Source organism: Humulus lupulus, chromosome 5 (genome assembly GCF_963169125.1).
Source record: "Humulus lupulus chromosome 5, drHumLupu1.1, whole genome shotgun sequence".
Taxonomy (NCBI): Eukaryota; Viridiplantae; Streptophyta; class Magnoliopsida; order Rosales; family Cannabaceae; genus Humulus; species Humulus lupulus.
Window position 1 is genome coordinate 232157016 of NC_084797.1, and position 18837 is coordinate 232175852.

Genomic DNA, 18837 nt, shown 5'->3' on the forward strand with positions numbered 1-18837 from the left:
TGTTCAATGTCCTTCGGGGAAGCCAGCGGTTTGAGTGGTCACTCGAATGCGAAGAGGCCTTCCAGAAGCTGAAAGAACACCTGGCCAAAGCCCCCATCCTGGCGAAGCCAGTCGAAGGGGAGCCTTTGTATCTGTACCTGGTCGTGACCGAGCATGCAATCAACGCCGCGTTGGTACGAGAAGAGGAAAGGACACAACTCCCGGTATACTACGTGAGCAAGCGGTTACTAGACGCCAAGTCTCGATACCCGTTGATTGAAAAGCTGACCTTCTGCCTACTGATGGCTTCTCGGAAGCTTCGACCTTACTTCCAGGCTCATGCCATAAAGGTCTTAACCAACCATCCCCTGCGGCAGGTATTGCAGAAACCTGAGTCATCGGGGAGACTCCTGAAGTGGGCAATGGAGCTGAGCCAATTTGATATATCTTACGTGCCCCGGGTGTCTATCAAGAGACAGGCCCTGGCCGATTTCATCGTCGAATGTTCCGGGATCCCCCCAGAAGAGAGTATCCCCGCAACCCCCGCGGCGCTCGTTTGGAAAATCTTCGTGGATGGAGCCTTGAACGAGAATGGGGCTGGCGCCGGGATCATCTTGGTGTCACCGCAAGGGCACCAGCTACAAAATGCCCTCCGTTTCCAGTTCAAAGCATCGAACAACAAGGCAGAGCATGAAGCTGTCCTGGCCGGCCTGCGTCTGGCCCGGGAGGTAGGGGCAGCGAACCTCGAACTTTACAGCGATTCTCAGCTAGTAGTCAGGCAAATCTCGGGGGAGTATCAGACCAAGGGAGAAAGAATGGCGGCATACGTGACTCAAACGAGGGAGATGCTCCAGACGTTCGCGGCGCATTCCATCCGCCAGATCCCTCGGGAGAAGAATGTTTTCGCGGATACGTTAGCGAAGCTGGCAACCGACGCAGAGGCCGAACTGGCCGGACTGGTTCCCGTCAACCATCTCCCCGTCCCGAGCATCAGGGCTCCCACCGTCCATACCGTCGACCACTCCACTTCCTGGATGGGGCTGCTGATCCGGTACCTGTCTACTGGAGAAGTTCCGAACGATCGAGCCGCAGCCAGGAAGCTCCTGTACCAGGCCCACCGGTACGTCATGATGGACGAAAAACTCTATCGCCGGGGACTGTCTATGCCTTATCTCAGGTGCGTGTCCGGGACTGAGTTGGGCGCCATCATGCATGAGGTCCATGAAGGCTTTTGCGGAGATCACACGGCCGGGCCCAGTTTGTCCAAGAAGATTCTGCGCCAAGGATACTTCTGGCCCACCATGAAGAAAGATTGCATAGACTACATCCGCAAGTGCGAGCAGTGCCAGAGGTACGCGAAGATCCCTCGGGCCCCCCCGACAGAGATAACCTTGATGAATAGTCCTTGGCCCTTCGCAGTGTGGGGGATCGATCTTGTGGGATCTCTCCCGACCGGGAAGGGAGGGGTAAAGTATGTCATTGTGGCTGTAGACTATTTCACGAAATAGGTCGAGGCAGAGCCCATGAACGCGATCACGTCCAAGAAGGCCTTAGATTTCGTCGTCAACAGCATAGTGTGTCGATATGGCCTCCCCTACAAAATCATGTCCGACAACGGGAAGCAGTTTGACAGCTTCCACTTCACGAATTTTTGCGAAAGGCACGGTATAGTGAAGAGTTTCTCGGCAATCGCCAGACCACAGGCGAATGGTCAGGCCGAAGCCGTGAACAAAATCCTAAAAGGGGCGCTGAAGAAAAAGCTCCAGGCCTGTAAGAGCAAATGGCCCGAGGAACTCCCCCGCGTATTGTGGGCCTACCAGACGACCGAAAGGACGTCAACCGGACACACCCCCTACTCAATGGTTTATGGATGCGAAGCCGTCATCCCAATTGAAACGACCGTCCCGTCCCATCGACGCGACACGTATGATCCCACCCAGAACCACGCCTTACTCCAGGAATCGCTGGATCTTATCGAGGAGATCCGGGAAGAGTCGCAAGTGCAGTTGAAGATGTACCAGGGCAAGATCGCGCGGCATTTCAACTCCAGAGTCAAGAGCCGCAAGTTTGAAACTGGCGATCTAATCCTGCGGAGGGTCTTCCCTACCACTCAGGATCCGGGAGTAGGGGTTCTGGGCCCTAATTGGGAAGGGCCATATGAGATCCAACACGAGGTCTGCCCCGGGACATACCGCTTGAAGCGGCTTGATGGTTCCGAAGTTCCGCGAGCCTGGAACGCGGAGCATCCCCGTAAATACTACCAATAGTCCTAGAACTCGTCCCAGTTTAGTGTTTACGTTGTAAGCAATGTACGCCTCAGGGCTAGTTCCCTTTTGCACAATGAAAATGATGTGTGCAAAACATCATAAAGGGCTATTGTCACCATGGAAATGTACGCCTCAGGGCGAATTCCTTTCGAATTTCTTTCTCAAGTGACCACAGACCCGTCTCCGCTCACTTGCGGGGGGTGTCATCCCAGGCACAAGCGAAATACGAGGACCAAGCCCAAGGCCGGTCCCACCCCGGACGAACGATGTCCGGGGGTATAAAATTAAGAGGACCGTGCCCAGGGCCGGTCCTGCCCCGGACGAACGATGTCCGGGGGTATAAAATTAAAGGGACCAAGCCCAAGGCTCATCCCGCCCCGGACGAAACGACGTCCGGGGATATTAAAAAAGAGGACCGAGCCCAAGGCCGGTCCTACTCGGACGAACGATGTCCGGGGGTATATAATAAAAGGGACCAAGCCCAAGGCTCGTCCCGACCTGGACGAAACGACGTCCGGGGATATTAAAAAAGAGGACCGAGCCCAATGCCGGTCCCGCCCAGACGAACGATGTCCGGGGGTATATAATAAAAGGGACCAAGCCCAAGGCTCGTCCCGCCCCGGACGAAACGACGTCTGGGGATATTAAAAAAGAGGACCGAGCCCAATGCCGGTCCCGCCCGGACAAACGATGTCCGGGGGTATATAATAAAAGGGACCAAGCCCAAGGCTCGTCCCGCCCCGGACGAAACGACGTCCGGGGATATTAAAAAAGAGGACCGAGCCTAAGGCCGGTCCCGCCCGGACGAACGATGTTCGGGGGTATATAATAAAAGGGACCAAGCCCAAGGCTCGTCCCACCCCGGACGAAACGACGTCCGGGGATATTAAAAAGAAGGACCGAGCCCAAGGCCGGTCCCACCCGGACGAGCGATGTCCGGGGGTATATAATAAAAGGGACCAAGCCCAAGGCTTGTCCCACCCCGGACGAAACGACGTCCGGGGATATTAAAAAGAAGGACCGAGCCCAAGGCCGGTCCCGTCCGGACAAACGATTTCCGGGGGTATATAATAAAAGGGACCAAGCCCAAGGCTGTCCCGCCACAGACGAAATGACGTCCGGGGATATTAAAAAAGAGGACCGAGCCCAAGGCCGGTCCCGCCCGGACGAACGATGTCCGGGGGTATATAATAAAAGGGACCAAGCCCAAGGCTCCTCCCGCCCCGGACAAAACGACGTCCGGGGATATTAAAAAAGAGGACCGAACCCAAGGCTGGTCCCGCCCGGACGAACGATGTCCGGGGGTATATAATAAAAGGGACCAAGCCCAAGGCTCGTCCCGCCCCGGACGAAACGACATCCGGGGATATTAAAAAAGAGGACCGAGCCCAAGGCCGGTCCCGCCCGGACGAACGATGTCCGGGGGTATATAATAAAAGGGACCAAGCCCAAGGCTCGTCCCGCCTCGGACGAAACGACGTCCGGGGATATTAAAAAAGAGGACCAAGCCCAAGGCCGGTCCCGCCCGGACGAACGATGTCCGGCGGTATATAATAAAAGGGACCAAGCCCAAGGCTCGTCCCGCCCCGGACGAAACGACGTCCGAGGATATTAAAAAAGAGGACCGAGCCCAAGGCCGGTCCCGCCCGGACGAACGATGTCCGGGGGGTATATAATGAAAGGGACCAAGCCCAAGGCTCGTCCCACCCCGGACGAAACGACGTCTGGGGATATTAAAAAAGAGGACCGAGCCCAAGGCCGGTCCCGCCCGGACGAACGATGTCCGGGGGTATATAATAAAAGGGACCAAGCCCAAGGCTCGTCCCGCCCCGGACGAAACGACGTCCGGGGATATTAAAAAAGAGGACCGAGCCCAAGGCCGGTCCCGCCCGGACGAACGATGTCCGGGGTTATATAATAAAAGGGACCAAGCCCAAGGCTCATCTCGCCCCGGACGAAACAACGTTCGGGGATATAAAAAAAGGGGACCGAGCCCATGGCTGGTCCCGCCCGGACGAACGGTGTACGAGGGTATAAAAAGGGGCCACGCCTAAGCTTGGTCCCGCCCAGACATTGTCCGGGGATATAAAGATATCCGGTTTGCCCCGGGGTAAGGCCGGGGCCTAAAACTGAAAAGGAGGATGAAACGCCCAGTTGAGCCAAGCCCCGGGAGCCCTGGACCGAGCGCCAAGGCTAGAGACTTGGAAAATTTAGTTGGGTCTAGTCCCGGCCGTTGGAACCAGGACTAAACCCCTGCAATCAGTTAGTCGCGGCAACAAATCGAAATCTCTACTGAACCATGGAAGGAAGTTTTCTTAAAAAACCAAAGGAAGTAGCAAGGTTTTAAGTTTAATTACAAGCCAAACAATAACAAAAGTACAAGGCCGGGACTTGGGCCTACAGCGCATCCGCCCGAAGGTCCGCGTCCTCCCTCTCCTTGGCCTCATACTCGGTACGCTTCGATTCAGGGTCAGGGAAGACAAGGAGGTTCATGTTCTTATCCTTGCACCAGGCCATATAGATGGCCTCATCAAAGGTGACATCCACTAAGTTATCGGCCTCCTCCTTCTCCTGACGGGTCGTCTCATGCGCTGCCTTCTCCTGAAGCAGGGAGTCGCCCAGTTCGCAGACTCGGGCTTTCAGGGCCAGGATCTCCTCCTTGTCCAGGGCGGACTGTGCCGCGGCCGTCTCCAAGAGCGTCGCCCTTTCATCGGCAACTTTGGTCTTCCGGGACAACTCCTCTTCCAGCCCAGCCTTGGCGCGGCCAATCTCCTCGCGCTCCGCCTTTAGACGGGCCACTTCTTCCTGGAGGTGGGCCGTTTCCCAGCTGAGGGTCTCCTTGACGGCCTCCCTCTGGTTCACGGCCGCCTCCAGCTCCAGCTTGGCCGTCTCCATCTTTATGGCAAGCTCGGCCACAAGATCGGCGCTCCTCTGGGACAGTAAATCAACCTGGAGCAAAGAAAAGTTAGAAAATAAAACCACCGCCAACAAATGACGGAAGGAATATGAGTGAGGTGAACATTACCGCGGTGGCCTGGTGGCGGAGAGCCTGAGAGATGAACAGCACGTCCGGGTTGGCTATCGTGGCGTACCTCTTCAGCTGAAGGTTGGACATAGTGCTCCCAACCTGATCCAGCAGATCAGCAGCCATGGGGGCGATGTCCTGGCCCAGCTTGGGGCGGAAGCCCGCCTCGGCAGCTAGCCGGTCCACGATCGGCTGGGGAGCGCTGAACTCGGCAGGACAGTCCGAGAACTCGACCTGACGATGGATTGTCAGGGCCTTGTAAGTGTCATCCCTCCAGCACCGGCCGTTTTCCCAGGTCCGGTTGATCAGCCGGGACTGTTCGTCCCGCAGGGCGGACTCCCCCTCCTCGAGAAGAGTTGGGCGGAGGGGACAGGCGGAGCAGGGATCTCCTTCGCAGTTAGCCGACTCTCCCCATGCAACTTCTCAGCTGTTTCCGACCGCGTCGTCCAGGGCATCTTCCCGAGGTTGCCTTCCCCGGCGTCGACTTCCGGCCCCCTCTTTCCTGAGCTCCGGCTGATGGCTTCGCCCGCTTCCAAATCAATCACCGGGGGCTGGTCCGAAGAGACGTCTGCGGTCGGCTCCACAGCCTGGAAGGGAACCACGGCCAGAGCCTCGCCTGGACAGGGCACTATCCCGGGTGTTTCACTGGTGGGGAGGGGCTCCGTGCCTGCCACAACATTTGACCTCCTGGCTGCCTTCTTGGCCGACCGTTCCTTGATGAGCCTCCTCATCTCGCTGGCCGGGTTAGACATGTCGGAATCCTCTGCAAAAGTACGGGAGAAAGAAGTTAGGACGATAAGCAAAACAGATGAAAGTACACAATAAAAAACGGCCCGGGACGAACCCTCATCTAAGTCGCGGGCGAGACTCAGTTCCCTTAAAGTGAACGAGTGGATCCGATCTCCTGCGTCGTCCGGGGTCAGGAACCCCCCGTACTGGAGGAACCTGAACAGGAACATTAGGACCTCTGATCCCACAGGGACAAGAGATGAAGGCCTCTTCTCCCCGTCAGCCCCAAATGCGGGGTCCGGCGGTCCTAGCCTATCCCTAGCTAAGTCCCCGATTTGGGGAGCGTAAGTTAAGATTAGTGGGGAGTTACCTCGCCCCGATACGCTAGCCCTGGGTGTCCCGAAGTTTGGTAGGGCGTCTTCGAAAAGCTCCTCCAGCTCTTCCGAGGTGGCCGCCTCCGCCAGAAGCTGGTTCTTCTTACGCTGGGCTGTGGTGGCCCGCGCCGCTCTCACCACCTCGGTGATGTGGTCGAGGGCCAACTGTTCCCGGACATCAGCGTCCTTCTCGCAGGGAATGCCCAGGAGGCTCGGGACTACAATGGTCTGGGTGGCCGCAAGCAACCCTATTAGCCGGAGGTTGGCGTCATTAACATAGCCCCCAATGTCCAGCTCCTCCGCGGTCAGCTTGGCATAGAACCTCCTCCTTTCCAGGAGGAACTCAGTAAGGGGGGTTTGAATGAAGGGACCTGCGACCCGGAAGATACGATAAGAGGTGGAAGCAAAAAATGAATAAAAGAGAGGGTCCGGAGGAATACTTACCCACTCGCTGGAAGTCCAGCAGTAGTGTGGGGTTCTTATCAATAAGGAACCCGGATGTCATGAACCAGTAATGCCTGACATCCGGAGGGTGCCTCCAGGTGCTAGTAGGAGCAGAATAGCCGCTCCGCGGCTGCAGCCTGTAGAAGCCGTCCAGGCTCTTGTTTTTGACGTTGACCTGCGGCACCAACTTGTAGAAATACAAGACTTCCGCGGGAGTAGGCTTCGCGATCTCCTTCGCGACATAGAACACCTTCCACCCAGCAAGCAGGCGGTACGATTGCGGCAACAGTTGGAACGGTGCGATCCCCACATACGTCAGGAACCGCACGAAATAGTCATGAAGCGGGAGCGTAGCTCCGGCGCTGATATGGCCGACGCTCTAGGCCCCGAATCCATCCACCGACGTGTGCGCCCGTTCCTCCAGCCTGGCCATGCGATTGTGGAATAGGCCCGGAGTTGATTCGATGCCCAGTCGCGTCTCTAGGAGCAGCATCATCCGGTAGTTCCGGAACGAGTTGGCCATTACGTCCATTTCCCACCTGTTGCCTGTGGGCGTCTTGGTTCCGGGAACGACTACATGGGCCCTATTGACCTCTTCTTCAGGATGTAGTGTAACGCCCGTGGCCATAACTGACGATCTGGGAACAAAGAAAGAAAGACCAAGCAGTCAGTACCTAAACCCAAAAAAGCCGGTCAAGGTACAGGGAGTCTCCTAAGGACTGCTTGGAGTCCCGTCGTATCAGGCCCGGGACCCCGAAAAGCCCCGAGACCCTAATCGGGAGAGAAGACTACTAAGGTCTACCCCTTGTCCGGGAAGCATCCGAGTACGGTGCAACCCAACCCAAGCAGCCTTCCTAGCGAATCCTAACGCACAGAGCCTAAACGCATACATCTAGAGAGCATAAGTTCACAAAGTTGGTAACAGAGGTAAAAAAGACTTACTGTGTGGTGTCGACCGTTGAGGCTGGTGGTTGTCCGACCATAAGGATGGCAGAACCTCGTTCTTGAAGTAGCACAGCCGGTGCAGTAGTTCTTCGACGGGACAAACCCGAGAAGCACCGTCAGGTTGAAGAGCGAAGGTCGGGACTCTGGGAAACAGGCAGTGGCGCAGAACTAGCAGGCGGGGGAGTATTTCGTCGGCGAGGTCGGACATGCAAAGCTTCAACAAGCGTTCGGGTTTTTCTTAAGCTGGTTCGAAGATGGAAAAGTGTCGAATGTTGTTCTCTGGGGGTATTTATACCAGCCCCTAAATTCTGGCCCACGATCCAACGGTCAGGTGCCTCTTCATCTGACGATCAAGGATCGCGCAGGGGGCATTTATGAGTCCTTTTGGTCTGGATCCTCGACCTCTCAAATCCGACGGCCTAGGAGTGGCAGATGCCAAAAGACGCCCCATCCTACGGTCCACCTCGTTCCAGGGACATTAATGATGCCCCCCCCCCCCCCCGCGTGCGGATGTGACGCCTCGTGACGTACACTGACACCCTAGTCTAGGCCTAGCGGTCCTTGGGAGGCCTAGGCGACTCGTCAAGGCCCTTGCAGCAATCACATGGCGACACGTGTGTCGTTTTCTTAAAGCAGGCCAAAGGTAAACGTCCCCGGATCACGGTAAATGATCCGGGCTAAGCAACCTGCCAATGCCACGGCCTTTCGGCCGAGCCTCCTAGCTCGGGCAAGAACTGGGGAGGCGACTTGGCGAGCGCCGCGAGGGTGATGCAACCCTCCTCCCGGCATGCCCGGGTGAAGGCTTGGGGGTAAATGTTATCCCCATTTCCTGCAGGGGATTTGGGCCTTTGCCCTGGCCCACGGTCAGAGGACCAGATCGGCGTATGGGCCCGGCCCAAGGTCCCTTGGTTTGAATATTGCCCAAGGGGACTGGTACGGACCAGGGACTCCAGACTGGGCCCATTGGAGGGGTCCGGGATGTTCCTTCGGGATCGTCCTCAGTAAGAACGGTCCCGGCGATGTCCAGAGCGCCCGGACCGTTGCGGCCTACGCATTCCTGTCCCGGACCCAGTGTGGTCCGGGCCTATGGTAAATGGAGCGGGCCAAAGGTAAACGGACCTGGATCATCTCCTCCCCGGTTGAAGGGCCAAGCGTCCAGGATCCTGAAGCCGCCTCATTTCGTGTGGGCATTGTCCCCCACTTTTCGCCTGTAGAAAGGGTCGCCTCGGGATTGCTCACTGATGTGTCAGGACTGCGCAGCCAAGTACCCTGACCGGTCTTGTCTCCTGAATCAGCCTCGTGACTCGAAGTGGTCAGAGCCAAAGCGCCATTTTGTCGGGCGAAGCTTGTATCTCAGGTCAACTAGTTGGGCCTTAGCTGGTTTGAATTTCGTGTATTGTATACCTCTTTGTATTGGGCCTCCACTAGAAAGGCCCCTTGTACTCGTTTCTCTGATTGGCCCAGGTCGGATCCGGCCCAGACCCAATATTCCCCTCAGCTTATATAAGCTATAGAACAATGTAAAGGGGGGTCGGAGAAAAAAGAAGGCAGAAACTCTGTTCTGATACAGCTAGAAAACTCCATTGTATAAGCTTCTTCTAGCTCTAATATATAGACTCGTGGACTAAGGCTAGTTAACGCCCCAACCACGTAAAAACCCCGTGTCGATCTTCTACTCTCATTATTATTATTACCAGCAAATATTGTTCATTAATAGAGTTGCCGAAAATCTCGGTTAACAGGTTATAATAAATAATACACCTAGGACCAACAATATTAATCAAACCTTAAGTTATAATTAATATTCTTAAACTATATGTTAAACTTATAAAATCCATAACAATTTCTAGGAGTTTCCAACTAAGTCCCGGTTTGAACCAAAATCCACGGAATCTAAAATACTACAACTACTACTAACTAGCTAACTAAGTAAACAGTATGGGACTCTACAATATATGTCAAGTAATTTAATTATGTGTATATTGTGTTCTAATGCAGCTGGTTATGCTGCCATACATCTTCATATAGTTAGGATCTTGAGGTGTGTTTTCCTTTCCTTGTACTCTTTATAAAGAAAAAGATCTTCTTGGCTTGCTTTAATATTGTTGTTGCTATTGTTTCATTTCTGACCAAGACACAAATAGAGGGAGTCAAATCAAGTGGGAATAAAAAAGAATCATAATATCTTTAGATTTCGTTGTTCACTTTTTAAGTGAAACATGTAAGTTTTTTCAAATTTTAGCTAGAAGTTTATCATGATGACTTTGATTCTCTAAACTTTACTTTTTGAAAGTTCACTTCTTAAGTGAAACATGTATTTAGACCGGATTACCTAATATGATGATATTTACATTTTTGTAGATCTAATATTTTTTTTATCATTATATTGTTATCAACGTACAAAAAATAAATTTTATTAAAATATAATATAAATAAAAAAATAACAACTATAACCAAAATTTATCATTAATATAATAATAACAAACACAAAATGTTATAAAAGAATCTATAATAACATTTTTTACATCACTTACATAATGACATGAAATAAGAATAATGTTTGACTCTTGAAAAAATATAACAAGCACAAAATGTCATCAAAGAATCTATAATAACATTTTTTATAACACTTAAATAATGTCATGAAATAAGAATAATATTTGACTCTTGACAAAATATTTATAAGCTTGATAAATAGATATTTTTTGTATTTTGTAACATAGAAAAAATGTTATGGAATATAGTCAATTATAACACTATTGATAACACTTGAAAATTGTTATAAAAAGGTCTAGACTTTTAATAATATGGGCTATGTTAGAATTGAGTAAAGTGTTATAAACTATTTTTTATAACACTTTTTCATAGTTATCCATAATATTTTTTCTTGTAGTGATATTAAATACTATTATAATATAATGATATTTTATAATATTTGAATTTATATTAATATAACTAATAAATATTTATTTTTAGTTAGTTTTAAAGTTATATTCCATTAAATATTTAGAATATTCCATTAAAGTTAACTTAACAAACAGTTAAAATGAAGATTTCCGTTATCTACATATTTTTTATATAGAATAGATATATCAAATTTATTTTGATATCTTTTTTATATTTGAATTTCCTTTTTTTAATAATCAATATAAATATACGAAAAATGTTCGATAAAGGGCAGTAAAATCTTATATTGGTAAAAAAAATGAGTTTATAACAAAATAAAAAATTTACACTACTACAAAAAAGGCTTTTCACTGCGGTTTTTTTACTCAATACACTGCGGTTTTCGAGAGTATTGAAAAGCGCAGTGTATTCGACCGCAGAGAAAAGTGGTATGCCAACCGCGGAGAAAAGTGTCACTTTTCTCTGCGGTTGTAGTAAGCCAACCGCAGAGAAAGATGTACTTTTCTCTGCGGTTTTTTTAAAACAACCGCTGAGAAAGAAAGACTTTTCTCCGCGGTTTTATTGAAAAAACCGCAGAGAAAAGTAGTTCAATTTTTCAAAATTTTGACGAAGCATAACTTTGTGCTCAGTTCTCTGTTTTTGGTGTTTTTTTTTTTAACTTGGGTATTTTTTCGAGATCTATCTAGCTGCATACAAAAGAAACCTGAAAACCTGAAGAAAAAAAAAAACAAAATTTTCAGGTTTTGTCACCGAAAAATCTGAAGAAAAAAAATTCAGCAACCAAATTAATGATTTATGAAAAACCTCTCAAAATTTTGATTTCTATTTGTCTATTTCACACAAAATAAACTCTAAAAATAATGATGAAAAAAAAACAAAAAACTATACAAACAAAGATATATAGATCATTACCTATTTTGAAGCTCAAGAACACAATGCATGCCAAAAAATACAGTGAAAATGGACAATTTTTTGACCAAATCCTAACCATTTTTACTACCAAAAACCTGAAAATAGACAAATATTAAGCATCAACTTCAGTTTTTAACTAAGATTTAGCTAAAAAAGATGAAAAAAAAATAGTAAGATGAAGGTTGAAAGACGTATCGCCGCTGTTGAAGAAGTTTTTTTGCGAAATGAAGTAGGTTTACGAACCCTGTGGGGAAGAATGAGTTTATATATAGGTCTGGAACCTTTTCTCCGCGGTTTTCTTAAGAAAACCGCAGAGAAATAAAGATTTTTCTTCGCGGTTTTATTGAAAAAACCGCAGAGAAAAGTAGTGTAATTTTTCAAATTCTTTTCTTTGGATAGATCTCGAAAAAATATCAAAGTTAAAAAAAAAACAATCAAAACGGACAACCGAGCAAAAAGTTATGCTTGGTAAAAGTTTTGAAAAATTACACTACTTTTCTCTGCGGTTTTTTCAATAAAACCGCGGAGAAAAGTCTTTATTTCTCTGCGGTTTTCTTAAGAAAACCGCAGAGAAAAGTAGTGCAACTTTTCTCTGCGTTTTTCTCCCACTTTTCCTACTTTACATTGCGTTTTTAAAAAAAATCGCAGTAACAAAGTTCCTAAGTGTCCTCGAATCCTTTTCTCTGCGCTTTTTATTTTAGATTGAAAAAAAAGCGCAGAGAAACCCTATATTTGTAGTAGTGTTAGAACTGCTTTTATTAATGTATAGCACCTAGTTGTTTATGAATTGTGATACGAAGAACTTTATTTATAGCAAAGTTTAGAAGTGTAAAATAGGGTGTGTATTAATTAACCAAGATATATCCATTTAAAATAAATAAATAAATAACTAAGCTAGATTCGATTCGTTATCTTCTGAAAGGAAAACAGATGACCAATATTATTATCTGACTAAGAAGTGTGTCCTGCTCTCTATTTAACAGAAAAGACTTCCCTTTGTTTTTTTTTTTTTTTTAAAAAAAAAAGAAAAAGTAAAATATATGCCTGATAATATAAACCTGTGAACCAGAGGTCATTTTTTTTTTTATATTGGAATGACCCATTTTATTATATTAGTGAGGAATCATTTTATATAACAAAAATAAGAAATTTAGAACTGCTTTTTTATATTCCATTAAATAGTTACATGTTTACATTAATTTCGAAAGATAGCGTTGGATCGACGGTAGCTTGACTTGTGAATCTGTGATATATATGAATAAAAATTACCCAAAAAAAAAATCAATATAGGACCATTACTGGCATGGATAAGTCGTGTATACACCCTATATATTTTACGCTTCTAACCAGACAGGTTAACTTTCATTGGCGTTATTTATTTGTCTTTTACTCTATTCCATGCTCACTAGTAATTAAAGTTGTGAAGAACTATTCTCTCTATACTTTTCCTCTCATCAACGAGAGAGGAAAAGTATAGAAGCAGGCGAAGCAGCAGTCATGGAGATTTCATGGGCTTTTCTCCGAGTTCGGATCCGATAGCCAAGTCAAGAAGTTGCCGGCCAGGTCGATGCATGCCTTCCGCAGCAGCTGCCTTTTGATTTTTACTTTCTCCCATAAAATGAGGTCCTGCGTTTTCTCATTTCTTTTGATGCTGACTTATTTCTCCGCGTCAGCCCATGCAGCCAGATTTGATATCACAAACAGGTGCACCTACACTGTCTGGGCAGCTGCCGTGCCCGGTGGTGGAAGGAAGCTAAACTCAGGCGAATCATGGCCCCTTGACGTGAGCGCAGGCACGAAAGGGGCTCGCATATGGGCTCGTACAGGTTGTAATTTCGATGGGGCTGGACGCGGCAGATGCCAGACTGGCGACTGCGGCGGCATTCTCCAATGCCAGGGCTTTGGGCAGCCGCCCAACACGTTGGCCGAGTACGCACTGAACCAATTCCAGAACTTAGATTTCTTCGATATCTCACTGGTGGAGGGGTTCAATGTCCCCATGGTCTTCAGTCCCACATCAAATTGCGACCGAGGGATCACGTGTAAGGCAAATATAAACGGTGAATGCCCAGATGTGTTGAGGGCCCCTGGAGGCTGCAACAATCCATGCACTGTCTTTGAAACCGATGAGTATTGTTGTAACTCCGGTACCTGTGAACCCACAGATTATTCGAGGTTCTTTAAGCAGAGATGCCCTGATGCTTATAGTTACTCTAAGGATGATCAAACCAGCACATTTACGTGCCCTGGTGGGACTGACTACCAGGTTGTCTTCTGCCCAGGTGAGATGGATTTTATGTGTTTCTGAAGGGATTTGAAATTTTACGTTTTCCTTTTTCCTTTTTAAATCTTGATGAAATTCAATTAAAATGTTTTATTTCAATAAATATTTCAAAAGCATTCGTCTTATAAAGCAAAAATCATTCATATTTTCTTAGAGTCCAAATAAATTAAAAAAAATTATTACAATATTCCAATCTAGTCACTATTATCATTCATGACATTTGAAAGAAAAAAAAACACAACAACAACAACATCAAATTATTGATTTGAGAACACTAATCATAAGAGAAAGAAACAAATTTCAAACCATATTAAAATACTAATTTAGACAAAATATATTTTAACTTTTAAGGTACCTAAAAAAAACATAAAATCTATATTAGAGGATGGCTGAGCCACATATATAGCGCTCAGCACTAACCGGAGCAGCCGCACTAAGAATCACATATTAAACAGTACAGAAATAAGTAATGTAACATGATCAAGTAAATAAATTCTCTCAACATAATTAAATAGAGCATATTAATCATAATGACCAAACCTAAGCATCCACAATCTTTAATTTCTTTTAAGTACGGCGTTTTACTTATTCTTTGCCTCAACCTCTCCACGCAGGAACACAGGCCTATCGTGGGCTCAAGGCCACAATCAATATCACAAACAAGTGCTCCTTCGTTGTCTGGGCAGCCGCAGTGCCCGGTGGCGGCCAAAAACTAAACCCGGGCCAATCGTGGGCCCTTGGCGTAAAATCGGACACAGAAGGGCGCATCTGGGCCCGGACTGGATGCGAATTTAACTCGGAAGGGCAAGGTAGGTGTGACAGCGGCGACTGTAGTGGTGTCCTTGAATGCCGAGGCCACGGCCGGGCCCCACACACCCTTGCTGAATACGCGCTTAAAAAGAACAGCTACTTAGATATGGCCAAAACCTCACTTGTCGAGGGCTTCAACGTCCCAGTGGAATTTAGTTCCGCATCAGCTGCGTCTTGCGACCCGGGGATCAAGTGCACTGCGGACATCAACGGACTGTGTCCGATGGAGTTGAGAGACCCCGGAGGGTGTAATAATCCTTGTACTGTGTTTAACAATGATCAGTTCTGTTGCAAATCTGACAAGTGTACGGCAACAAGCTATTCTAAGTTTTTTAAGGATCTCTGCCCTGATGTTTATACATATCCTCTAGACCATGATTCAAGAAGCACATTTAGTTGCCTTAATGGGACAGACTACAATGTTGTATTCTGCCCATAGAAAATTTTCTACAACATCCATATATATGCAAACTATCCAAAAGGGTTTGAGATCATGGCAATATATTGATCGTCATAATTCACCAATACTATGCATATATGCATAATTGATTTTGTACCTAAATCAATTAATAATCAGAAAATTTGTAAGAAGAATTCAAGATATATATTCATTTTATATTTTTCGTTATTTTTTAATCAAATTTCCTCTCATATTCATGTGTGGTAGAAAGAAGAAAGATATTCAAACGTGTATTCTACACTATATTGACTAATTAAGTCCTCGTCAATACACACAAGAAATTCCTATTCAACACGGTATGCTTTGAAATATCCAAATTATAGAAATGAAGGGTAGTACGTTCTATATATCATGTTTTTCAACACGGGACTGCACTATAATTATATATATAATTTTTTTTTATATGAATGGTTGGAAAATATGCTATACATTACACTTAGTTTTATTTAGAAATTTTATTATATAAATTTTAAATAAATAAATAATAATAATATAGATAAAATGATAACATAAACATATTAAAAAAAATTAAACCAAAACATTATTTATGATTTTTTTTAAATAATACGATAACCTTTTAGATTACAAACTACCATATTTGAGGTACAAAACATTCATGATATTATTCAAATCACACCTCAATGATTGGAGAATAAACTTTTTTATTTCTTGATAACAGATAATCACTACAAGAAAAAATGCTTTTAATAACACCAAAAATGTGTTCTCAAAATATACCATAACACTTTTTGATGTCTTAAGACCGACTATGTTATCGTAGGTCAGGGTACTTTACATAACACTTTATCATTGTTATACAAATGTGTTATTATACTGTCAACGATAACACACTTTCTGTATTATTTTAATAAATAGATAAGTATTTAATTATATTATTTATAGTCGATTATATAACACATTTCAATACTTATAAATTTGTGTTATACTACACTTTAGTATAACATATTTTTTGTGTTATATAATGAAGTTTGGGTAACAAAATTCTTTACTTATAAAAAGTGTTATTGTAATAGATATTATAACACATTTTTCGTATTATTTTAATATTTAGATAAGTTTAAATTCTCATTATATATTCATTTATATAACACTAATTTATTCTATTATATTTTTATTTTTTTATTTATATAATTAAAATTAACTTTCTAATATATACTAGCATCATCAAATGAACTTGATTTTCAAATAACAAAAAGTAAAAACATTCAACATTGTATTAACAATCCACAAATTAGTTTAAAACATTCAACACCGTCATCAACAACAAAATGTTGTTTAAGTATTCAAGTAGTCTTAAATATTCAACATATTGAAAAGTTACTACTTTCAGCACAAAATATTGAAGAGTTCAATTTTTTACATAATAACACGTCAAAATTTGAGTAGTTGCACACTACTATTTGATAGGAAAAAAACATGCAATTGAAGTTGCTTCATTGTACCAACCACAATGATCTGATCCTCACTTCCAATTCTAGCAAAACCAACACACTCCGTGTCTTCATTGCAGACTGCAACGCAACATAATACAACAACATTCAATGTTAAATTGATAAACTAAGTCTGATTTAGTTCTTTGAAATTCAAAGTTAAGACATGAGTGAGTCATAGACTAATAGTAGTGGTTATCAACAAGATAATTTAGAAAAGTTTGAATCTGAAAACCTAATTAATCCAACTACAATAGGATAATTTAATCTCATTGAGAAACTTGAGAAAAAAAATTATAACTTTGTCTCAAATTATCAACACATAAAAAGCATAGAGCAGCAAGATTCAATTGCTACTGCAAAAGCAGAAAACATAGAAACAAATGATCAAAACTCCAGACAAGAGAAATGCATAGGCAATTGCTGATACGCAATTGCTGAACCAGCTGTAACATACACAGAACAAAGTTCGTACACACAAAAAAAAGCAACAGCTAAAAGTAAAAGAACAGCAACAGCTCTTGTAGAAGTAAAATTCAGTGAAATGTGAGTGAAACTTTCTGAAGTCAGGTGGCCAGACATAAAAATAATATAATTCATCAAAAGCTTCATCACAATAATGTAACAGAGCTTTAACAGGGCCAATTAACCATTTAATATAATTTCCACCTAAATGGACCAGACACTGTTAACACATCACATTGATCAACCTTCATAGAGCATATCTCATTATTTAGCAATAATACCTCATATTATAACAGTTCTATACACTTTTCCTCCAGAAGACCGAGAACATTTTCCCTGCTTATATATTGTACTCACACTGCTTACTTTCTAAGAGTGATGCATTTCTAGATATTTTTAATCACTCAAAAGAAGTGGTATAAGCATTGTTATACCCAAAAATTGGAGAATGCATCCTAGGAGGCTAAGGAGAATGCATCTAGGAGAGTGCCTCCTAGGAGGGCTAAGAGGGTGGTCCTAGGAGACCCCAAGGAGGGTGTGGTCCTAGGAGACCCCAAGGGTGTGTAGGAGGTAAGCCTCCCAAGGTTTTCTAAGTATTGGCTCGAACGTGCCCAAGGTAAATAGCTAAGGAGGAGGAGTCTCATGCAAGAGAATGGAGACTTAGACTTTCATAAGGAAAGTCTATACAATGTTCGATCGGACATGTTTGGGAGATGCTAAATGAGGTTCCCTCAATGTTGTCAAAGGTGAGGTTCCCTCAATGTTGTCCAAGGTGAGGTTCCCTCAATGTTGTCCAAGGTGAGGTTGCCTCAATGTCGTTCAAGGTGAGGTGCCAAGGAAGTTGCCTCGAACCACCTTGGTCCGAGGAGAAGCCAAGGAGATTGGTTCAAGGAGGAACATGGCATGCTAGAGGAGAGTACATGTTCGAGGAGAACCATGCACGTTCAACCCACCCAAAGCATGTCCTACCACCATGCATGTTTAACCAGCACTTGCATGGGTAGTGAGTAGGAGGTGGACCAACTAGCTAGAGGAGACTAAGTCAGACACAACTTCAACAACATGCGCGGGAATCTCTCATTCTTCCCACAAATGGGGAATTTGTTACATTTTGAATTTTGAATGTTTATTTGTAATATAAATGTAATAAATATAATAAAATATCCCTATTATAAGGGGATATCAGTTGAGGATCCCATCTCTATAAATAGAGAGCTTATGAGATGAGAGAGGACCCCTTCTGCTGATTCTTTCTAGAGAGATAAAATTGGGTCTGTCTATTCTAGAGAGAGAAAGTGCTGAAATTAGAGAGAATTCTTGTATTTTCACAATTTATACTGAAGAAACTCAGTTGGCATAGTCCATCTGATCTTGAGTATAGATTTATAAATCACAACTCTAAGTGGATTAGGCTATTACCGACAATCGGGGCTGAACCACTATAAAAATTCTGTGTTATTTACTTTTCTTGTTTATACCGTCTGTTGTCGTTTACATTCTCTTGAAGGTTCGTCGTATTTGACGTTCTCACGTCGTTGGCTAAAAACGCAGTCAACATTTTGGTGCTTTCATTGAGAGCCTGAAGAGAAGAACAGACGGTCCCTGAAGCAAGATGGCGCCTAAGAACACCACTGCTGCTTCCAAGAGGACGAACTCCTCTAAAGAACCTGCTAGATCTGAAGGTCCTTGCCCACAATATCATGAGAATGAACCTAGGGTCATGCTTGAGGATGTGACTCCAGGAGTTGAAGAGCTCCAAGAGACCATGGGGGCCTTCCAGGAGGA

General features: G+C 45.0%; 1 protein-coding gene and 1 long non-coding RNA gene across 2 annotated transcripts in view; both read left to right on the plus strand.

Moving 5' to 3' along the window:
* LOC133778363 (uncharacterized) overlaps positions 1 to 18837 on the plus strand; it is a 57593-nt gene that overhangs the window by 6720 nt on the left and 32036 nt on the right. The gene's annotated exons all lie outside the window — the stretch shown is intronic.
* LOC133778362 (uncharacterized) lies at positions 12941 to 15170 on the plus strand. Its single transcript, XM_062218262.1, has 2 exons — positions 12941 to 13864; positions 14481 to 15170. Exons 1-2 carry the CDS (start codon positions 13150 to 13152, stop codon positions 15113 to 15115), a joined length of 1350 nt encoding a protein of 449 aa, XP_062074246.1. The 5' UTR covers positions 12941 to 13149; the 3' UTR covers positions 15116 to 15170.

Excerpts from the sequence above, each read along its gene's own strand:
- LOC133778362 (XM_062218262.1), top strand. The coding sequence starts at position 13,150 with ATGCATGCCTTCCGCAGCAGCTGCCTTTTGATTTTTACTTTCTCCCAT. Across the intron at positions 13,865-14,480 it reads CCAGGTTGTCTTCTGCCCAG|GAACACAGGCCTATCGTGGG; the intron begins GTGAGATGGATT and ends CTCTCCACGCAG.